This window comes from Urtica dioica, chromosome 8 (assembly GCF_054948205.1).
Source record: "Urtica dioica subsp. dioica isolate 48M chromosome 8, U.dioica_male_clone48M_v1_H2, whole genome shotgun sequence".
NCBI lineage: Eukaryota > Viridiplantae > Streptophyta > Magnoliopsida > Rosales > Urticaceae > Urtica > Urtica dioica.
This window is the reverse complement of record NC_142763.1, coordinates 5645321-5670214: the sequence shown is the minus strand read 5'-3', so window position 1 is coordinate 5670214 and position 24894 is coordinate 5645321. Positions and strand designations below refer to the sequence as shown.

Genomic DNA, 24894 nt, shown 5'->3' with positions numbered 1-24894 from the left:
CTTATTTTACTAAGAATGGAAACGAATTTCCGAGGGGAGGGAGAGGCAGATGCACGGCCAAGGGAGGCTAGTGATGCACGAAATTTTCAAAAAAAAATTGCTTATTTTTGCCTTCTCATGAACCCCTATTTATAGTAGTAAAATGAGATATTCATGGAATCTTCCAGAATATTTTATTTCCTTTTATTGTGTTCACACTGGTGGATTAAATCTAGGCCCTTGGATCTCAACATGTGAATCCTACTTTTTCTCTCATCCATCAGATCAATATCTATGGGATATTATTCTCTATTTAAATAGAGAATATATTATTTAGTGAGATAATAAAGGAGAATATATATTATTTCCCTTTAAATATATTCTCATATATTCTCCTAAATACTTTCCTTTAAATAAGGAGAGAATATAGGACAATATCTTATATTATTCTCTCTCCTTTATTTAAACAACTAAAGAGAAAATATTGGTAAATACCAATATTATAAAAATCGAATTTTAGGCACACGGCCATGGGGATTTGCGCAACTCCCTAGTGCCAAAACCCTAATTCGACTTTTCATGTGTGCAAGGCCCAATTGCTTAAAACCTAATTAATTATTTATTTACTTGGTCCAACAATAAACAAATAATTAATAATTGTTTATTTACTTGATCAAACAATAAATAAACAATTCTACCATAAATATTTATTTAATTCTGCGAATACCCGTTTTCCAGAATTAATGCTGTCAATCACAATTACAGCAAGTGAGATGAATAATGATAAACATTATTATACGAAAGTTCTTATCCGCCTTTATCAGAGCCGAATCGGGGACTATGGACCTAGTAATAGAAGCTTAACAAATCCGATGAAAAAGACGAAATAGTCCTTTCTCTTTTTCCATCGATTCGTTTAATCTTGGTCAAATACTCCACCTTGTAAGCCAAGACTGAACGCTCCTTTATGCTAGAATTATATTTACTCATCGTGACGAGTGTCCACTGATATAGTCAGTTCGTGATCAAGATCCTCCAGGTTCAACCCGTATCGAGAGAAGTAGATTTATTCCGTTATACTTCCCTTGATACATATCAGCCCTAAGCATTATTGCTTCCCTAGTGAAAGATTCTTTCGAACGTTACTTACTTCGAAAGTGCGCGCAATCTATCGGTTCTGGAATCAACCCTTAGGTGAGAGAACATTAACCTTCTTTCAGGAAGGCTGGATTCCGTATCTGTAAATCATTTCCCACTCGAGTTATGCTCTGAGAAAACTCCCAAGACATAAGCTGTGATTAGCATGAATAGCCTTTTAGCGAATGAGTCAAAGAGCTCAGTAACATAACTCAGTGTCCATGATCACTTCAGGATTTAGATCAAGTTTCACTGTGTAAAATCCCAAATTTTAAGCTTTATTAAAAAGCTAAAATTTTTGTGTTCGAGATACGTTAATTTTTTTTAGTAAAATAGTAGTGAATGATTTATTTATGTGGTAGTTTTTTTGAAGTTTTTCTTTTATGTATCACTACAAGAAAAAAGGCTTTCAACGACATGCAAATAATGTCGTGAAAGAGATTTCACGATAATTTTTCACTTGTCGTTGAATGGGGGTGCTGGGAAAAGTTTTCGACTTTTAGTGACATTTTTTTAATGTCGTAGAAAGTGTTGTAAATTTAGTTTTAGTGACATTTTTTAAATGTCATCTTATATATCTTATTTATTTATATTGAATCTGTTACCACATTTTTTAAAATGTCATCTTTGATGTATATTGTCAAATTAATAAAATTGTTGTTTTTATATGAATAATTTATTTGTTGATATTAATTCACCTTTATGAAAGGATATATTAATCTATATAATATTGTTGTGTATTATTCAAAATGTACAAACGACAACATTACAATATATATTCTCTAATGAAAGGTACATTACATTATTTTGTAACAACAAAATAAATTTTACAACATTAATCAATAATTAAAGTTCTTTTCTTCATTGACCACCCAAGTCATTGCCAAAGTCTCCGACTATATAAGGTAGCAGCACATTGCTCATAGGAATTTGGTTAACGTGATATGATTGTATCCTTGTAAGTTGTATTGTTGATCCCAATTGTTCCTGCAAACAAAAAAAAAACGTCAAGAAAAAAGTTATCTGAAAACAATTAAGGACAAACCAACCTTTCAGTCTTATAGAACATCAGTGAAGAAGATATACAGACGTTGTGAATTGTGATGAGTAAGAATGTGAGAGGCATTATAAACGTTCCAGAATAGTTAGGCTCTTAAGTCATAAAATGCTAGTATTTTAGAGTAATAGTGAACAAGTTAAATCGTTGGCCGTGTTCTCACTCAAGACATTATAATTGTACTACGCTCAACGGAGGCCAGTCGGGTCGAAGAAAAAGTCTAAGCTTCTGATAATCATCACTGTCATGAAGCTCGACAATGCGTATGACATCATGTAGTTTAAGGCCACCTTCTTCACTAGCAGGCATCTACGCCATTGACACCATCTCCAATGTTACCCGCAGCCAGCCTGACTCTCCAAAACCGCTTCGTACCTTTAGTTAAATCAACAACTCAAAACAAACCTTAAGCGAATCTGTAATGAATATTCCAGAATCCCTAATAGCTTGAAATGACTCTCTCCTATGTGATTCTCTTCCTTTTAATTTTCCCGCTCTTCCTACTTTATAATTTTCCCATATCTTTTAGTGAAATTTTTCCCACCGTTTTTACTAAACCACCAAGCAGTTTCTTCTTAATCCCTCTTTTCACGGCATTATATCTTCATATATCTAAAAGTGTGTGTGCGCGCTTTTTTCGTCTAACTACCTTAGGTTTTGAACAGAACGTGGGGAAAGAATGAAAATAAACATGTCATGTGATTTTGAAAATAAATATATGTGATTATTTTTAAGGATTCCAAGGGGAAATATATATCATGTATGTGGGATTTTATTCTTATATGTAAAATATAATAGGCCAATTGGGAAAAAATAAATATATATTTTATTCTTATTAATATATAAAATATAATATATTATGTCAATTTGAAAGAAATAAATATTGATTTTATTCATATATGTATTTTACAAAATAAATATCATAACTTTGAAATAGAAAATGTTGCAAAAAAAAATACCACGACATAATTTAATAGTCATTGTAATGATCATTTTACGACATTTATTTGTTGTTATTGAAAAAATAATTCACAACATATTATGAAAAAATGTCGTCAAATAATTTTTTTTACCATGACACTGATATAAAAATGTCACAAACAAGATATCACTACATATTTTAAAAGTCATTGTACCAAGATTCAACAACATTAGATTATTGTCATTGAAATTGTTTTCAACTACACTTTATTTTTAAATGTCCCTAAATCATACATTGTACCACGATTTCTTGACATTTTAAACAAAAATGTCATTGTACACGTGAAATGCCGACATTACATCGTAAATGTCGTTAATTTTGTGTGGGAAAAAGTCATTTTTGGTGTAGTGTATGCTTTAGGTATTTTTTTAATTTAATATACTCTTTAGATTACATATTATATCGGTGATGTTTTATTATTATCATAGTACTGCTTAAAACAATGTCGATAATAATTAGTGGTCAGAATCTAAGGATCGATTTCATCCTCTTATAGATGAAAGTTTTCGATGCTATCTTGAGAATAATAATAAGACAAGAGAACGCAATATCCCAAGCTCTTTCTAGAGGGACTTGCTATGTCCGAGTAATAGTTCTTACAGTTCTTCTCGCCGTTCTTTGTTAATTTTCGGGACGAAAATTCTAATAAGTAGGGGAGATTGTGAAATCCCAAATTTTAAGCTTTAATAAAGTGCTAAAATTTTTGTGTTCGAGTGACGTTAGTATTTTTTTTAATAAAGTAGTAGTGAATGATTTTATTTATTTGGTAGTTTTTTTAAGTTTTTCTTTTATGTATGCTTTAAGTATTTTTTTTAATTTAATATACTCTTTAGATTACATATTATAGATATATATATATATATATATATTGTATATAAGTTATATATTATATATATATATATATATAAGATTAATGTGTTAAGTTATTATACGTACATATATAATTATGTTATATATTATATTATATAATATAATATAAATAATATAATATAATATTATAATATGTATATATTAGTCAGGTTAGTAGTGCATGTATAAATATAGTGCACGCATATATATATATATATATATATTTATATATATAATAATAATTATTAATATATTAAGAATAAAAGTAGGATTAGGTTTGAGCTTTTAGGGTTTGAGCTTTTAGGGTTTAATTAAATCATATTTAAGCATCCCATCATTTTCTTTTAACGCTTCTTCTCTGCTCTCCCTCCCCCATCCCTCTTTTGGTTTGAAAATTCGTAGCTCTAATTAGGTATGCTTTCTTTTCTATCTGGTTCGGATTTCTTGAAAACGGTTTTTTAAAACGCTTGTCCTGGTTTTAAAAAAAATGGTTTTGCGTTGATTCTTTTTGGAAAAGTTAGGTTTATGTTTCTTATATCTAAATCTTTAATCGAAAAATATTTTTATCAAATACAGAATATTTTCATACCTGAGACCTATTTCCGATTTTCAGCCTTTAAACGCTTACTGTGGATTCAACAAGTTTGGTTTTGCGTTGATTCTTTTTGGAAAAGTTAGGTTTAAATGTCTTCTATCTAAATCTTTAATCAAAATATATTTTCATGAAATACATAATATTTTCTGATTATTTTAAAAAAGGTGCGCAGACAGTTTTTGACAAAAATGTTAAAGTTAGATTTTAGCACTTTTTTATTTTTAATAAATAGTTAAAAGATTATTTTGGCCGTGATGCCTTTACAAAAGGTTATCCAAATTATGTTTTATACGTACTGGAATTTTTATAAAACTTTTCTCAGAGTTTTAATTTTTCACCGAAACCCTAAAAGCCAATGGTATTTTGGTAATTTCACGTTGAATGTCGTTTCTGAAAATTTGCAGAACCTACAGTATGTCTTGAATCCTTTCCTTAGCTGATCCCCTGTAGCTTTTTATCCCAATTAGGTTCCGAGTCGTTTTGAGCGCCCTTTTCCTTCGACGATCTACGATCGTAACCTTCGATATCCAGGTGAGAATAATCTCACTACAACACAGATTAGTTCAAAATTAAATATGATATTTTGTGATTCATGTTATGGTTTGTTTAAAGCTTTATATGTTGGAGTAGGTTTTTCTTTATTTGATTGTGTGATTTATTGTAGTAGTTGGATTTATGTTTGGTCAACCATGAAGCGTTAAATTAAAGTAGATTTTTGAGAATGTACATGGTTAATATTTTTTTTAGTCATGTATTGTATGAGCATATGTTTGAAAGTTTTTATGTACGTGTCATATCAGTATGTAATGTTATCTTAAAAGTGAAAAGATAGAGATAAGTAAGGGTGTCGTATCGCCTCGAGAGGTATTAATGAGAAGTTTCCCGGGCCGAGGCTCTAATGGGGAAATTTCTCGGGCCGAGGCCCTAATAATTTTAAAAGATAGAGCGAAGTGTGGGACTTTATAACCCTCATCACTTCGTATCTAAAGTGTACACTGAAATTGATACGACTACCCTAGGGGCACCCCGAACTAAATGTTGATAAAATCAAGAAAAGAAAGATCAAGTCATCAATTAGTTTTAAAATACTAATAACCGGTTCATGCATTGCATTACTCTTTTTTTGTGAGCTTTATATTATTCTCGTTGAGCGTAAGCTCATCTCTTCGAAAAAAAATATACGTCTGTGTTGTAGGTAAACAACTTGCAAGGAACTGAGCAGGGTGGACTAGCGGCATCGATAACGAGAGGGTTGGGTCATGGATTCCATTCACGAATTAAGTCTTCCCTACAAGTTATTAAGAAATAAAGTTTAAAGTTTTGTTTTTCGTTCTTAAGAAATAAGTCTTCCGCTACGAGTTTTAAGAAATAATTTTTAAAGGTTTTTATTTTCGTTTACGTCGAAGTTTCAAAGCGTTTTATATTTTGGTTGAGATTTAGATTATGGATTATGTTTGAAGAGTGACCTGATTAATATTAATGTCGATATTTGGGGAGTGCGTATAAAATCTAATCTAAAATTGGATATAATAAAAAAAACAAAAAATTGGCTATGTAAGCCACCTAAACTATAGGAATTGTAAATTAGCCAACATTTGGTAAATACTTTGTAAATAGCCAACTTGCATACGTGGCAGCCTATTAACTACCTTTTTTTTTACATGTTTGGCTGGATTAAATAAGTATTTTATTAATCTGTTAATAAGTTAACTTGGCTATTTACAAGAAATTAACGAAAGGTGTGCTATATCTCAATTCACTATAACCGTGTGGCTATATAACTTAATAACCCTAAAAAAAATTACACATTCTGTAATAAATATTTTTGACTTATTGAAGATTTTTATATAAATGGTGGAATTTTGAGGGGGAACGAATCCTAATAATTTGAGTAATATTTATGTGGATAACTTTTTAAAATTGGCTTATACATAGTAAATTGTTTTTCTAAGGTGAATGCATATCGCAAAATATGAGGTTGAGGGACATCGAATGTAAAATTTATCGGACCTTTCTATTAAAAGAACATTATTACTTTATGTTTAGGGGAATAAAATCCTATTTATCCTCTAAGTTGTGCATCTATTTGTGTGTCTTTTGAGCATACTGTTTATTACTTTAAGTCTCCCTAAAAATAGTTATTTAGTAACTCAAATACATCCTTTCGGTTAGGTCAAAGATCTCTCGGTTTCGCTTCATATATCTTTTTTCTTCTTCTGCTTTTTGAGCTGCGGTTTCTGTTTGGTTGTTTCGTATGATATATTTTTCGAAGATTTTACATTGCTGATTCAGTATTTGGATCAGAAATGTGACACGCTGGTATGAGAGAGAGAGAGAGAGAAGGCGAGAGACTACTGATTATAACAGAATGATCTCATAATGAAATTTTACATTGGAAAATACGAGATTGCATTAAAAAGGTAGAGAGACAGAGATAATTAAGAAAGAAATAGAAACAGCAATTACGAAACGAAATAGAAATTACGAAATAAAATGAAAAATTAGATTATTCTTCGATCATATTTAATCCGATACGTGGTTGAGCTTGAGATTTCTAATCCTGCAATGGAAAACAATAAAATAATAAGTACGTGAAGCCACGAAATTAGTGGTTTGTAAATAGATTCCAGTAATTAATTAAATATATGAAAAGAAAAAAAATATAAAATATAAAATAAAAACGCTCGCTTCCTTTAGTTATTGTATATATCAAATAAGGATGTGTTTTCCAGGAACTAATAAGAGTAAACACGAATGTGTTTTTGAATAGATTTTTAAATTTATTTTTAGGAAGGCTCTTTCTTTTTGTTAACGGATTCTTATCGGTATAAAAGTGAGAAGCCAGTGCTGATTGAGCCATTAGTAAGCTTTAGATTTGGGAAGCACTATCGTGGGACAAAAATCTGGGCTTGTTATGTAGATGGGAAAAAGTAGTTGTAAATGGTAGGACTAGAAAAAAAAAAGAAAAAAAAAAGAGAACTCTTATATTTGACTACCATGCATGGTATACCTCTTTTTACCACCCACCAGTGGTCTTGTACTTTGGGAGCGGAATTTGGTTGGACTCGATAAGCTTAATATCTTCGACGACGAGCTCATAGTGCATCTTAACCTCATCGGCAGTTTTCCCGCCAACGGCTCTTGCAACCTTGACCCAACGGTCAGGGGTTTCCTTGTCGAACAAGGCAAGAGCACGCTCGAAGGCCTTGTTTTGCTTGTCGGTCCATGACGGCATTGTGGAGGAAGCCATATGTGTTTTGAGCGTGTGAGAGATGGGAAGAAGACAATAAGAACGGGAATAGTGAAAATGAAAAAAGAGTTTCAAAGAGGATATTAGAACTTTGTCTAAGTGTGAGTGATGGTTTGAATCAATAATAAAAGAATGCAAGGCTTGCTTTTTATAAGGGGAAAAGAGTGAGGGGTGAGGTGGGATGTGGCTAGTTGTCACGGATGTGCCTTGTTAAATTTTTATGACATTTGAAAAAAAAAATGACGGCAAAAATGCTCAAAGTTTGCTATAATCGATATTTATACTCAATTTTTTTTCTTGGGTAAAAATACCCGAGGTTAATTTAGTTACGTATAAATACTTTTGCCATTAAAATTTATGTTTGAACTTAACGGTGCAAGTAGTTACGGCGCTACTACATAGTAACATGTGGTATTTTTGTAAAAAAAAAAAAATTAGTATATAAGTAGTGTTTGGTCTAAACATTTAATATTGTTGCCGCTATTATTAGTTATTTGTCTCCTTATTAGGAACCACAAATTTTGACGAAGCTATTTCCTATAAAAATAAATATAAATAAAGATTAATAAGCGAAATTTCTTTAATAATTGAACAAGTAAATAAATGCATCGGTAATTATTATTTTTAAATAGAATATTCAAAGGATGAGCATTTTTGGATAAATTCTATACGATGCTTGTAACATAATTAAATAACATCGGAAAATCCGAACGGTTAATAAATATCATTAAATGAATGGGCATATTATGATAAATAAGTTATGGCATCAACCAACTATAGGAGTTAGTGCTGATTGAGCCATTAGTAAGCTTTGGATTTGGGAAGCACTATCGTGGGACAAAAATCTGGGCTTGTTATTTAGATGGGAAAAAGTAGTTGTAAATAGTTTGAATAGAAAAAAAAAAAGAGAACTCTTATATTTGATAACCATGCATGGTATACCTCCTTTTACCACCCACCGGTGGTCTTGTACTTTGGGAGCGGAATTTGGTTGGACTCGATAAACTTAATATCTTCGACGAGGAGCTCACAGTGCACCTTAACCTCATCGGCAGTTTTCCCGCCAACGGCTCTTGCAACCTTGACCCAACGGTCAGGGGTTTCCTTGTCGAACAAGGCAAGAGCACGCTCGAAGGCCTTGTTTTGCTTGTCGGTCCATGACAGCATTGTGGAGGAAGCCATTTGTGTTTTGAGCTTGATAGAGAGATGGGAAGATATATATATAAGAATGGGAATAGTGTAATTGAAAAAAGAGCTTCAAAAGAGGATATTAGAACTTTGTCTAAGTGTGAGTGATGGTTTGAATGAAAAATAAAAGAATGCAATGCTTGCTTTTTATAAGGGGAAAAGAGTGAGAGGTGAGGTGGGATGTGGCTAGTTGTCACAGATGTGCCTTGTTAAATTTTTATGACATTTGAAAAATAAAATGGCGGCAAAATTGCTCAAATTTACTCTAATCGATATTTATACACATTTTTTTCTTGGGCAAAAATATCTCATGTTACAAATTTAGTTACGTATTAATACTTTCGCCATTAAAATTTATGTTTCAACTTAACAGTGCAAGTAGTTACGGCGTTACTAAACAGTAACATGTGGTATTTTTGCAAAAAAAAAAAATGAGTATATAAGTAGTGTTTCGTCTAAACATTTAATATTTTTGCCACTATTATTAGTTATTTGTCTCCTTAGAAACCACATTTCACTTGGGTGTTTATGAGTTGAAAGGGAGAAGTGGGATATTTTATCTCTTTATTTTATTCTTTATTATTAGCATGGAAGCACGTACGTATAGTTGAGGACTAAGAAACGTTGTCTTGATCATTTTTCCATACTTGCAAAATAAAATCGGAAATAGTAAGCATGTTCACGTTTTAGCATGCTTCCATTTTTTTTTTCTTTCTATTTTTTTACTGTTATTTGGACTCTTCTTTCATTGTGAACTATACCAGTTTATTTCTATCTAAAGAAGCAAAACTACGTTTTGGCATATTAATTGTATATGATTATGTGTTGATGCAAACAAAAAAAATTAAAATTTAAAATGATAAATAATCAGGTAGTAAAAACATGAATGTAAAAATGGAATAAAAATAATACTTCATTGATATTGATCAAGAAAGGAATGATATATGAGAGGTTGAGCACATCCCAACTAGGTTGGCACCCACTCAACTCTCAACATTTAACATTCAGTTTGTATTTACAATTACAACCATATATCCAATGGAATGGAAACAAACAACACCAAAAAGTCTTTTGAACCATATATCAAAATATTACTTCCTTCTTCAAAGTAACAATACATGATATGATATATAATAATATTTTGAACCGAATACATAATAAGACAATACGATAAAATTAACCGTCCTATTAATGGAATATAAATTATACCTTTAATGGAGTTGATATATGAGAAGTTTTTTTTTAATATATATTTATTTTTAATTAAAAAAAATCGGTTAAATAACCGATATCCAGATTTTCCCAAAATCAAATCCGATATCCGGTCCAGTTTTGTAAACCGGATCGGTTATCTGAATCTGAATTTCGGTTAGCTGACGTGTCTCCAAATTTCGGTTTCGGTTCGGTAACGAAAATGACATTTTTTTTCCTTGCCTAGAACTACTAATTTTTCAATGAACTATTATTAATTTTAACAAAGGTCGGATCTCGCTATCTACAAATGTGGTTTCTTGGGTCACTCAGCCAACTACTTTTTTTTTTGTATTTTATGTCAGTGATTTAAAAAGTATTTTATGTTCAGTCTTCAGACAAACAGTCAAAATAACATAGGCGGAGTTAACAATGCAAGAAACCGTTTCTTTCAGGCTTCAGACCAACTCCACCCGAACGTCATTCCCACTGAATGGCGTCAGGGTGGAGTCCAACCATACCCTATATCCCACGCCAAAATGGCGTGGGTGTTTAATTGATTTTAGTGTTGCGCCAAATATGGCGCAACACTATTCACTACACTAATTTTTTTTAGCCCTTGTAAAGTTTATAATTTATACATTTGCACTTATTTATAAAATTATATCATATTTATCCTTAAATTATTTTATATTTTATATTTTATAATTATTTTCAAATACAACATTGACATTTAGAGTTTGAGAAAAACTAAAATGACATTAATAAATATTAAGTTTAGTTTTTGTTAATTTGTATTTTGAATTATTTTATAGAGTAATATTTTATTATTAAATAATGAATAAGTGGTATAATTGGAAGATATGAAATAAATATAAAGGTATGGAAATAAAAAGAGAAAGTTGAATATAAAATTAATATTTCAATTTGGTGTAAAAAATAGAGTTCGGTGGTTGGTTGGAGATGTGGAGATGAGGTAGAGATGTGGAGATGAGGTAGTGTTTTATGTGACATGTAGAGTAAGAGTTGAAATTGGTGATAAGAGTTGAAAATGGTGTAATCGGGTGGATGGAGTTGGTCTCAGACTTCGTACTCTCCGAAGCAAATCTCTTTCTTCTCTCTGCGTGTGTTTCTAAAGCTACGATCTCATCTCTATAGCCATGGAAATCTCGCTCGGATCTCGAACCGCCACAATTTCTTGCGTCTTCGGTTTTTCTTCCTCCGATACTCGGTCCTTCGAGCGCCGGAGATCTCTGATATCGCCGCCGAAGGCTGTGGCTCCCCGCGCAAAGTGCTCTCTCCAGCCACGCCCGGAGGCGAAACGTTTCGCGGTGGACGTTGGCGAGAGGGAAAAAACGGCATCGATCGAGGAGCCGAAGGTGGCTACGAGGTCGATGAGTGGGATTTGTAATGAGATAGAGATGCTTGTTTCGGGGAAGAGATACGAAGAAGCACTCGAGCTTTTCGGGGTTTTGGAGATCGCTGGCTGTAATGGAATCCGGACCAGTACTCTCGATTCACTGGTAAGGGCTTGCATCGGATTGAACTCCGTTAGAGGAGTGAAAAATCTCTCTGAATTCGTTTCCAGGACTGGCCTTGAATTGGATTTGCACATGAGGAAGAGGTTTCTTTATATGCACGTGAGGTGCGGGATGATGATCGACGCACGCAAACTGTTCGATGAATTGCCCGAGAGGGACTTGGTCTCATCCAACATGATGATCCTGGGCCTCGTGGATTCGAGGAACTTCGCCGAGGCGATCAGTCTGTTCGTCGAGATCCACGAGAAATTCTCCGAGATCGGAGCCCACACATTTGCCACCGTGATCCGAGCCTGCTCGGGCCTCGGAATCGTGACGATCGGACGGCAGATTCACTCCTGCGCGGTCAAGTCCAACGTGGTGGCCAACGCCTTCGTGGCCTGCGCTCTGATCAACATGTACAGCAAGTGCAAGTCCATTAAAGAAGCTTGGCTCGTGTTCTCCAGGATGGCGGAGAAGACAACGGTGGCTTGGAACTTGATCATCGCAGCGAACGCGCACCACGGACACACCGAGGAAGCCCTGAGTTTGTACTACGAGATGAGAGACTCGGGCGTTAAAATCAACCATTTCACGTTCCCCATAGTCATTATGATCTGCTCGAGGCTCGCCTCGCTGGCGCACGGCAAGCAAGCCCACGCCGACCTCGTGAGCCATGGCTACGGATTCAACCTCGTCGCCAACACCGCGCTCATCGACTTCTACGGAAAGTGGGGCAGCGCCGAGGACGCCCGCAACGTGTTCGACAAAATGCCGCTCAAGAACGTGATCACGTGGAACGCGATGATCGCCGCGTATGGCAACCACGGGCTCGGGAGTGAGGCCATCGAGCTCTTCGAGAGGATGACGAGGGAGAACAACCGGAAGATCATCCCCAACCACGTCACGTTCCTCGCGGTCCTCTCGGCTTGTTCCTACTCGGGCCTCTCCGATCAAGGCTGGGCGATCTTCGAGTCGATGAGCAGAGACCACAAGGTCAAGCCTCGGGCGATGCACTACGCGTGCATGATCGAGCTGCTCGGGAGAGAAGGCTGCTTGGAAGAAGCCCACGAGATGATACTGAAAGCCCCGTTCGAGCCCAAGATCAACATGTGGGCTGCGCTTCTCACCGCTTGCCGGGTCCACGGGGATTTGGAGCTCGGGAGAATCGCCGCCGAGAAGATCTACGGAATGGAGCCGGAAAAGCTCAACGGCTATCTAGTCCTCTTGAGAATATACAAGGCCACAGGAAAGGCAAAGGAAGCTTCTTCCGTGCTTCGGACCCTGAAAAGGAAGGGTCTGAGGATTTTCCCGGCGTGCACTTGGATAGAGGTGAAGAAACAGGCCCACGTGTTTCGGTCTGGAGACAAGACCCATGCGGAAACCGAAAAAATCTACCGGAAACTCGAGAAACTGACGGCCGAGATCACAGAGCTCGGGTACGTCCCCGAGCGAGGCTCTGTGCTCGACGAACGCGAAGAACGGTCGTCGCATCAGAGCGAGAAACTCGCGATCTCGTTCGGGATCATCAGTACTTCCGACGGGACGCCGCTGCAGATCGTGCAGGGCCATCGGGTCAGCGGCGATTGCCACTCCGCGATCAAGTTGATCGCTTTGGTCGCCAGGAGAGAAATCGTTCTCAGGGACGCTAGTAGGTTTCACCATTTCAAAGATGGAGGTTGTTCTTGTGGAGATTATTGGTAATTTCTTTCAACAATTATACTGCACCTTGTTTCATTTTACTTCTATTCTTCAGTTAGTATCATAAAGATGGGAATTGCTCTTGTGGAGATTATTGGTGACTTTCTTGTCTTTCTTTTTCAAGCACACAACTTTAATGTTAAGATTGTCCATTTAATCATAGCTCAATAATAAATAAAAATTGGCCTACTCTTGTTATTCAGTTGTGAGTAATTTTTATTTATTCTTTTATTGAGAGGTGATTTGAGAATTGCATGTAATCATCCTCATCGGCTTCGACGTTGTTTACATCGTCTTTGCTGAGCACATTTCCTCTCTTTTCTTGCCTAGCTTCCCACTTTTACACTGTCTTTCCATTCCTCATTGGACTCATTGCCATAACCTTCTCTCTCTCCATCAAATTCCTTACCAGCAACTACACATTCCAATCACAGCAACTTAATTAATTGAATGTCTATATATATATATATATATATATATATATATATATATTTCTGATATCGATTAGGAAATCCAATTGCCACTTCCTCCAACAGAGAAAGCGTGAACATTGGGCTGCCATTGCTGATTATTGTTATTATTGTTATGGTTGTCTCCACCGTCCTGTAAAATAAATAATTATTTATAATTGCCCTGAAAATGTCTTCAAATAGATACGGAAATGTACGTAGTATCGCACACCTCTGTGGCGCTTATAACGAGTGTTGCACTGAGGACAGCACTGGTTTCCGTCGCTGCGCTCGTAGTCGTAGCACGGCCGGCACACCGGAAACTTGCACACGTGGCACGCCGAGAACACCTCTCCGTTCTCGTTGCACCCGATCTCGTCCCCACACACACGGCAAGTGCTCTTCGACAAGGCTTGTCGTGTCGGAGGCCGATTCTGCAAAAAAAAAAAAAAAAAAAAAAAAAAAATTATGTCGTGTTGTCGAATCGAGTATTGTGTGTCTGTGTGTGTGTGGGGTTAGGAAAGTTATACCTCGGTTTCAGGGAACGAGGTAGAGCCGGCCACATGGGATTCGAGGCCATGGCGTGGTGATATGATCAGAGGAGATCGGGGATGAAGAGAGAGTTGGTTTTTGTTGTGGAGGAATGATGAGAGTGTGGTTATATTGTGGGGATTGAGAGTGAAAAAGGAGAAGAGAGAATGGACGAGAGTTAGAATCTACCTACTGTGAGTTTGGAAGTCGTGAGTTTGATTCTAAGAGACGTTAATGATTTGGTACGAGATCAAAAATGGGTTTGTTTTCTATTTTAATATATATTTTTTGGTGTTGCTTAGGTTCAAAGGAAGCATGCTAGATTATATTTTCTGATTAACCTAAGCTTGAAGTTTGGTTGTCACTTCATTTTATTGCCTCTGGCCGTGTATGAAGATTTGTAGTCTTTATTTTGTACATTTGATGTAATAAAGTCTCATGAAGACTCTTGCTTGTAATTGCCTATCTATTCATTAATAAAGTTGAAACGTTCATTCATTCTTTCTTTGTTTGAAGCTTTATGATAAAACCTTAGTCTTTTAGTCCATAAACAAACTTAACAACTTACGAAGAGACAAATGTAGATTTGCATGAACAAACTCTTCGTAGTTTGCTTAAAACGATATATTCGCAATCTTAGGGTCAAAGGACTATTGACCTCAGTATGATTGTTAGAAGAATCTATGATGTCTGGTTATGAGGCATTGAGAGTTGGGGACTCTATAGTTCTTCTAGGTATCTTCCGAAGGTACTGAATTGACCAGTGCACTTCTAGAGACAATATAAGAACAAACCATTTAACCTCTTATGTCTCGAAGTCACTATGTATGAATTGCAGCATGCTTACCTTAATCCTGAAATGAGACATGCCATTTCACACCTTAGTATTCTCATTTGAGGAAGTCAAAGTTCGGACTCACTATGTGATTCCGAACAAGGCCTATTGGTGAAGTACTAAGTTGTGAGTCTGTCATGAGTAACTTTGTGAAGTTCTCATAGATATGGAATTCATGTACAAGATTGCTGAAATGCAATGTATGTCACCTCATGCTTTGTTCCTTGGAGTGTGAATAAATGAACTGGCCAGTGTCCAAATTGAGTCCTGACTCTTTTTGATGAAACAATGTGACTTGTTAGCTCCTCGTCAATACATTGTTTCTAACTTATTCACAAGCGACAAAGGAGTTGAGGAAATAACAGCTAGAAGGGTAAAATGGTAATTTAGTAAATCCCGACTAGCTGATGACATTCATGAAGGGTAAACATAGATAATATTCAGTGGATCCGCTCATCATAATTAGGTCGAATTCTTGAGTAGAAAATAAATTCATTTGAACCGAGAGATTTTCAGTGTCAGCTCTTTAGTGGAGTCAGTTGGCATTAAGCTAAACTTGGAAAAGGTTTGTGAACTTTTGAGTCCAAGTGTTTAGCTCAAGCTTTGTTCATTTGGGTCCATGAGGTCACTGTCACGAATCACATCGATAGGAATAGTTAAACTGGAAGCTAAGTCAAAACAAGAACGAAAATAGTTAAAAGGGTATTTTTGTCTTTTGAGACAAAGGATGAAATGAATGTCAATAAATTTTTTGACAAGTTCATTTGATGACTTAATGTCACTCGGCCATAACTTGATTATTGGGCCTTGTGAATTAATTTCATTTCATAAGAATTTTATTGAAAATTCTTAATGGGTTTTTCTCATGTTGTCATGAACAAATGAAAAAGCTTCTAGAAGCTCCTTCTAGATGAGAGTTGGGCGCCCAAAATACCCAAGAGAAAGAGTTTATTTTGTGCATAAATGTATTTAGATACTTGGCAAAAGAAAAAGAGGAAACAAATTTTGCATATGGGATGCATAAAGAATCGGCCATGTTGAGAGAAAAGGCAAGCCTTGAACAAAATAGGAAACAAATCAAGGCTTCTAGAAGCCCTAGCTTGGCCGAGTGTCTCAATAGGAAAGAGAGGAATTTGGCTCATGAATATGTGATATTCCATAGAAGAGGAAACTACCTTATTGAAGGTGAGACCTCTCCTATAAATAGGAGCCTCATTTCCTCACATTTCATTCATCCAAGTTTAAGAGATTTGAAAGACTCTCTCTCTAGAACTTGTGGCCGAAAATCCTCTCTCTCTCTCTAGTTTATTTTCGATTTTTCTTGCTTTGGCACCTAGGTCCTCACTCGACTTAGTGTTTAGCTCTGCGACTTCGAGACTCGTTCTTAAGTCGTAGTGTTTAAAAGTGCCCACTCACTGATTCCTTCTTTTCGAGTGATTCAGTGATAGAAACTTTCGTGGTTGCTCGAGGTGCCGAGGAAAGAAAGAGAGACGTGCGGCGAGGGGAGACGAGCGTTGCAAACTTTCCACAAGCTTCTTCAAAGTTCAAGCTTCAAGAAAGGTTAGTAAACTTCTAGCTCATATTGGTTTTTAATTACATGTACTTGCACTTGTCTAGGTTAGTAAAAACTGTTTTACTTGTAAAAGAAATTTTTTAAAATTCCGCCGCTTACCGAAGCGTTAATTATTTTCTCAAACCCTAGATCGATTCCAACACTTTGACCCTTAGATTGCGAATATAGCGTTTTAAGCAAACTACGAAGAGTTTGTTCATTCAAATCTACAATTTGTCTCTTCGTAAGTTGTTTAGTTTGTTTATGGACTAAAGACTAATGTTTTATCATAAAGCTTCAAACAGACAATGAGGGATGAATGAACGTTTCAACTTTTTATTAATGAATAAGCAATTACAAGCAAGAATCTTCATGAGACTTTATTACATCAAATGTACAATATAAAGATTACAACTCTTCTTGTGGGTACCATTGACAACAGTTCTTCCTATCACGAATGATTTGGATTCCTAGAACAAAGGCAGCATTCCCCAGATCCTTCATTTGGAATTGCTTTGCCAACCACTCCTTTATGTCAGACATTACTTTAATATCACTTCCTATAAGGAGGATATCGTCTACATAAAGGACTAAGAAAACAACTACTTTCTTCGAGTACTTGTAAGCACAAGGCTCAGAAAGGTTTTGTTCAAAACCATAGGTCTTGATCACCTCATCAAACCCTTGGTTCCAGGATCTAGACGCTTGCTTGAGTCCATAAATGGACTTCAATAATTTGCAAACCTTGTGTTCTTGACCCTTTTCTATGAATCCGTTTGGTTGAGCCATATAGATTTCTTCTTCCAGATAGCCATTCAAGAATGCCGTCTTTACGTCCATTTGCCAAATCTCATAATCGTAATGAGCGGCAATGGCCAGAAGAATTCTGATGGATTTAAACATGGCTACAGGAGAGAAGGTTTCGTCGTAGTCGATTCCTTCTCTTTGGGTAAAACCCTTAGCCACAAGTCTAGCCTTAAAGGTTTCGACTTGTCCATCAGCTCATTTCTTCCTCTTATAGATCCACTTGCACCCAATCGGTCTAATTTGTTCGGGTGCATCTACAAGAGTCCAGACTGAGTTCGAGTGCATAGACTCTATCTCCAAATTCATGGCTTCTAGCCATTTTTCCTTGTCCAAGTCGACCATGGCGTCATTAAATGACACGGGGTCATCGTCGTTCGCATCCAAGGCAACGACGTTTGCTTCAAAACTAAGATATCGGTCGGGCTCTCTAGAGACCCTCCCACTACGACGAGGCAGTGTAGCACTTGGACCAACGTTTGTGTTTTCTTCTTCATCTCCCACTCTCACAACAATTGTAGGTGAAGATGGATTCCCTTGGACGTTAGTCTTCGGGGTTGGTCTAACAGTTTCCTCGAGTATAATTTTACTTCGAGGTTTATGACTTTTAACATAATCATCTTCAAGAAAAGTAGCATGAGTTGAAACGAATGTTTTCCTATCAATAGGATCATAAAATATACCTCCTTTTGTCCCTTTTGGATAACCAACAAAGAAACAAACGTTTGTTCTTGGTTCCAGCTTGCTCGATTTCTTTTTCAAGACATGAGCGGGACAACCCCAACTACGGAAGTGACGCAATCCTTCAGGTGCTCTATTCCATAGTACTTTGGGTGTTTCGGATACAGGTTTTGAAGGAACTTGATTTAAGATATACATGGCAGTCTTTAATGCATAACCCCAGAAAGATGTTGAAAGTGAAGAGTAGCTAATCATGGATCTTACCATGTCTAATAAAGTTCTATTTCTCCTTTCAGCAACCCCATTTTGTTGAGGGTTACCAGGAGCCGATAATTGCGACTCAATCCCATGCTCAAGCAAGTAATCGGTGAACTCAGTGTCTAAGAACTCGTCTCCCCGATCCGATCGAAAGGTCTTAATAGTCTTACCCAATCGGTTTTTAACACAAGCACGAAATTCTTTGAACTTACTAAAAGTTTCAGATTTTCGTTGCATTAGGTAAATGAAACCATATCTAGAATAGTCGTCAGTAAATGTGACGAAGTATTCATAATCGCCTCTCGCAGCTTCACTCATTGGTCCACAGACGTCAGAGTGAACAAGTTGCAGAGGTTCGGTGGCTCTTAATCCTTTTCCAGCAAAAGATCGCTTGGTCATTTTTCCTTCAATACAGGATTCACAAACAGGCAGAGTTCCCACTTGAAGGTGTTTCAACGGCCCAAGCCTTGAAAGCCTCTCTAGCCTCTTTATATTTATATGACCAAGTCTTAAGTGCCATAAATAGGTTTGTTCATCACTAGACAGTTTAATTTTCTTATTAGATGTGGGTTTAGCTACTTTAAACATTTCAGCATTAAATGAACATTTATTTTCAGGAGTTAATACATATAAACCATTATATAATAAGGCATCACATATTAATCTTCCATCTAAAGAAACACTCATAGTTTTCTCATTCACAGATAAAGAAAATTTTTGTTTAAGTAATTCAGAAACTGAAATTAGGTTTCTACAGAACCCAGGAATAAAATAAACTGAATCTAATATCAAATATTTATTTCCAAATCGGAGTCGAACTATTCCTAAAGCTTTAGCCGTGACGGACTCTCCGTTCCCCACTCTAAGCTGTAGTTCGTCTCCTTTCAGTTCCTCCCACGAGTCAAACACCTGTAAGGTTGTAACATGATTAGTTGTCCCCGAATCAATTATCCAGGACGAGAGAGAATCTCCAGCATATAATGCTTCTAATACATGTAAGTGAGTGAACGGTACATTACCTTCACACGACTCAGTGCTGATGTCATCATCATCAGGAATCACTATAAGTGATGACTTTTCCATTACGAGAACATTCTCAAATGGTAAATCTTCTAGTGAAGGTGGACGAGGCTGTGGTGCCAAACTCGGTTGCACCTGATGGTAAGCATATTCTATCAAACCATCACGCCAAGAAAGAAGTTCGCTTTGAAACTTCTTCATTTTATAATCCGGGCCAAAACCACAAAAGTAAATGACAAAGTCGGCGTATTCCTCGGCGAGTGAATTCAGAATGATTTCAACCCGAGTTGCCTCATCAATCTTTGTGCCCCGAAAGGCGGCTAGATTCATCCAATCCGTCATGTTTCTCATATAGAGAACTATGCATTCACCAGACTTCATTTTGTATCCATAATATACTTCAAGAGATAATAATTCGAAGTCATGCTGAAATTAATAAAATACAAGTACATAAATTACTATTGAAAAGAAAAAACATTCATCATATATATTTAGGAAATAAAAAACATAATGCATAAGCACGGGGAAAAATACTAAAGATTTAAAAGACCCAGTTTTTTATATTCCAAGGTAATTCGACTAATAGTCACAGTCTGTTTCACTCTGGTGACGTAACGGAGTGCATCTAGTGAAAATGAGAACCATCTCAGATTAGTGAACAATCACAGTACATGTACCTTCATAACTATGCTCACTAACTACCATTTTTATAGGAATCGTTGGCCACATGAGCAACCACCGGTTGGTTCATGCATGAGTCGACCCAACATTTCAGTGAAAGAAATCTAGCCCATACGCACTAGCGTAACTAGTACACGCAGAGATCAACCCTCCCACCTATCGTCAGAGACACAATCTTGGTATTGGAATCAGAAAAGCCCTTCCGAATGGAACTGACCACCATGTTTAGAAAACCGCCGGTCACGAGGGGATCTTTCATCTTCACGGTGTTGTGTCAATGTTGGAGGCCTAAGACTCAATATACTTTTAGTATTTTAATTTCCTAGCATTAACTTTAATCTAGGTGATACACTCGTGTTTACTAAATCATATTAAAAACTCGAGTGATTCTAAGCTACCCTTAAAAACAATAAGTTTCGATATAGCTTAGTCATTAGGAAAATTGTGACATTCTAGTCTTGATTATCCTAATAGTATTCATTCACGGAAAAGCTCCCAGTAGAGAAGGTGAGACACTAGGTCTTCTTAAGTACCTCTCAGCTTAGCCTCTTATCGGCTTGGTGACAAAGCTCTCCGATCCGTTCAACTCATTCATTAATTAACTATCCTAATCCAATTAGACAATTTTAATGAATGAAAGCCCATGACAACCATAAACCTACGATACTAGATCTAAGTTATAGCATACAAGCATGGCAAAGCAATTAAATAAACAAGCATAGCAAGCATGGTTTGATTTGTGTTGATCGTATCCTAATTGACTCTTATAAAGTTAAAACGAGATGAACCCAATCACATTGGTTCATGGATATTGGTTGAGCAAAATCATATGTCTCAATGAAAAAATAAATCATTATAAAAACTATTTAATTTTTCATAGTTTTTCAAAAAAATAATTTATTTGAATCAAGGCCCAATCATATGTCCTTTAGAAAAACAAATCGATATCAAAATCATTTATTTTTCAATGTTTTAAATAATATTTACTTGGGCCCAAGCCCGGATTATCCTCGAGCCCACCCGCCACGGTGGGACTCGACCTGAGTCATCGGCCCGTGCGCCAGGAGGGCTGCACGGCCGAGTGGTGCAGCACGGAGGCAGGGGCGGTCTTTTGGCCGTCCCTTGCGTTCTTCTTGTCCTGCCTTCACGGCGGGATTTTCCTTCCATCGTGGTGGTCCTCCGATGGTCCCTCCATCACTCCTTGTCGTGGGTCCATCTCTCGCCGATCGTCGTGATCAAGAACGTCGCTCGTCGGATTACAACAACAATAATAATAAGAGATTTGTAAGTAACTAGGCCACTTTAAACATGTTATTTTGGATTTAGCCTATGTTTGATAATTTTTAGGGATATAGCCAAATGACTTATGTGGCAATAATTAAGGTCTAATTTGCCCTTATTTATTAACAAATTCGTCACTTTCTCTCTCATATTTTTTTTCAAATAATTTTTTTTTCATCAAAACTTCAAAAATTCGTATCTTTCTCATACGAACTCGAAATTGAGTGATTTCAGATCCTACAAATTCGTGGCGTCGAGATCTTCAAAAATAGACCCATTGTGTTTGATGAAAAATTAAGTTTAATGCATCATAGTTATGTTTCCATTTATTTTTTTGATAATTTCAAAATTTTCCAATTATTTTCATATTTAAGTTAGTAACATGATTTTTCTACATCTATGGTATTAAACATAATTTTTCATCAAACACAAATGGATCTATTTTTGAAGATCTCGGCGTCACGAATCCGTAGGATTTGGAATCACTCAATTTCGAGTTCATATGAGATATATATGGTTTTTTGAAGTTTTTATGTAAAAAAAAGTGTAGGAAAAAAGTAGGATAGAGAAAGTGACGAATTTGTTAATAAATAAGGGTAAATCAGACCTTAATTATTGCCACATAACTCTGTTGGCGATTTCCCTAAAAGTTGTGAAACATAGGCTAAAAACAAATTTCATAGTTTCATTTTGGCTATTTCGCTACAGTGCCCTAATAATAATAATAATAATAATAAATTTACAAAAAATCATATACCCTTTGAATTTCGGGTGTACAAAAAATCTAGAAAAGCGAGAATAAAAAATTCTACGATCAACCACAAATCACAATTCACATAATCATATATTGAATTGCATGAACTTCATATCAAAATATAAATTCATTCAAACCATATTAAATTTAATCACATGAACGAATAAATTAATTAAGTAAATCGACTAGCTCTGATACCACTTGTCGGGGAGGATTCTCCCATATAACAATATAAATGCGGAAAAGTTGCGGAAAAGTAATTAATTACGCTAAGCATGAGCTAATTAATTCATTGATTATATGACAAGATCTAGATTTACGTTAATTAATTTTATGCGAGAGCATATAAGTCAAGCAACCGATATAAGAGTAAACGAGTACTTACATTGATTTTCGGTTCAGCTACAGAACGCTCCTAATTCAATCGCGTACTCCTTGCGTCGTCTTGATGAAGGACTCGAGGATGACACCTTAGTCTTCCGAAACGTAATCTCCGAGACGAATAAGAAAGATGAGTGGGCACAGTCTTTATCTCACTCGATCACGAAACTAGGTGTTTCGAGATCTCGCTCTTATTTTACTAAGAATGGAAACGAATTTCCGAGGCCAAGGGAGGCTAGTGATGCACGAAATTTTCAAAAAAAAATTGCTTATTTTTGCCTTCTCATGAACCCCTATTTATAGTAGTAAAATGAGATATTCATGGAATCTTCCAGAATATTTTATTTCCTTTTATTGTGTTCACACTGGTGGATTAAATCTAGGCCCTTGGATCTCAACATGTGAATCCTACTTTTTCTCTCATCCATCAGATCAATATCTATGGGATATTATTCTCTATTTAAATAGAGAATATATTATTTAGTGAGATAATAAAGGAGAATATATATTATTTCCCTTTAAATATATTCTCATATATTCTCCTAAATACTTTCCTTTAAATAAGGAGAGAATATAGGACAATATCTTATATTATTCTCTCTCCTTTATTTAAACAACTAAAGAGAAAATATTGGTAAATACCAATATTATAAAAATCGAATTTTAGGCACACGGCCATGGGGATTTGCGCAACTCCCTAGTGCCAAAACCCTAATTCGACTTTTCATGTGTGCAAGGCCCAATTGCTTAAAACCTAATTAATTATTTATTTACTTGGTCCAACAATAAACAAATAATTAATAATTGTTTATTTACTTGATCAAACAATAAATAAACAATTCTACCATAAATATTTATTTAATTCTGCGAATACCCGTTTTCCAGAATTAATGCTGTCAATCACAATTACAGCAAGTGAGATGAATAATGATAAACATTATTATACGAAAGTTCTTATCCGCCTTTATCAGAGCCGAATCGGGGACTATGGACCTAGTAATAGAAGCTTAACAAATCCGATGAAAAAGACGAAATACTCCTTTCTCTTTTTCCATCGATTCGTTTAATCTTGGTCAAATACTCCACCTTGTAAGCCAAGACTGAACGCTCCTTTATGCTAGAATTATATTTACTCATCGTGACGAGTGTCCACTGATATAGTCAGTTCGTGATCAAGATCCTCCAGGTTCAACCCGTATCGAGAGAAGTAGATTTATTCCGTTATACTTCCCTTGATACATATCAGCCCTAAGCATTATTGCTTCCCTAGTGAAAGATTCTTTCGAACGTTACTTACTTCGAAAGTGCGCGCAATCTATCGGTTCTGGAATCAACCCTTAGGTGAGAGAACATTAACCTTCTTTCAGGAAGGCTGGATTCCGTATCTGTAAATCATTTCCCACTCGAGTTATGCTCTGAGAAAACTCCCAAGACATAAGCTGTGATTAGCATGAATAGCCTTTTAGCGAATGAGTCAAAGAGCTCAGTAACATAACTCAGTGTCCATGATCACTTCAGGATTTAGATCAAGTTTCACTGTGTAAAATCCCAAATTTTAAGCTTTATTAAAAAGCTAAAATTTTTGTGTTCGAGATACGTTAATTTTTTTTAGTAAAATAGTAGTGAATGATTTATTTATGTGGTAGTTTTTTTGAAGTTTTTCTTTTATGTATCACTACAAGAAAAAAGGCTTTCAACGACATGCAAATAATGTCGTGAAAGAGATTTCACGATAATTTTTCACTTGTCGTTGAATGGGGGTGCTGGGAAAAGTTTTCGACTTTTAGTGACATTTTTTTAATGTCGTAGAAAGTGTTGTAAATTTAGTTTTAGTGACATTTTTTAAATGTCATCTTATATATCTTATTTATTTATATTGAATCTGTTACCACATTTTTTAAAATGTCATCTTTGATGTATATTGTCAAATTAATAAAATTGTTGTTTTTATATGAATAATTTATTTGTTGATATTAATTCACCTTTATGAAAGGATATATTAATCTATATAATATTGTTGTGTATTATTCAAAATGTACAAACGACAACATTACAATATATATTCTCTAATGAAAGGTACATTACATTATTTTGTAACAACAAAATAAATTTTACAACATTAATCAATAATTAAAGTTCTTTTCTTCATTGACCACCCAAGTCATTGCCAAAGTCTCCGACTATATAAGGTAGCAGCACATTGCTCATAGGAATTTGG

The 24894-nt window shown here is 35.6% G+C and overlaps 1 protein-coding gene and 3 pseudogenes across 1 annotated transcript; 1 reads left to right on the top strand and 3 right to left on the bottom strand.

Annotated features, from left to right (window-relative positions):
- Positions 1-7615: 7615 nt before the first annotated feature.
- On the bottom strand, positions 7616-7873 carry LOC149387565 (transcription factor RADIALIS pseudogene; annotated as a pseudogene).
- Positions 7874-8797: 924 nt separating this feature from the next.
- On the bottom strand, positions 8798-17908 carry LOC149387562 (transcription factor RADIALIS pseudogene; annotated as a pseudogene).
- On the top strand, positions 11370-13643 carry LOC149387564 (pentatricopeptide repeat-containing protein At5g50390, chloroplastic pseudogene; annotated as a pseudogene).
- Positions 13939-14542, bottom strand: LOC149387563 (uncharacterized). The gene is made up of 3 exons (XM_089623495.1): positions 14429-14542; positions 14131-14332; positions 13939-14052 (listed from the first exon to the last, which is right to left on the bottom strand). Exons 1-3 carry the CDS (start codon positions 14476-14478, stop codon positions 13954-13956), a joined length of 351 nt encoding a protein of 116 aa, XP_089479621.1. The 5' UTR covers positions 14479-14542; the 3' UTR covers positions 13939-13953.
- Positions 17909-24894: the final 6986 nt, after the last annotated feature.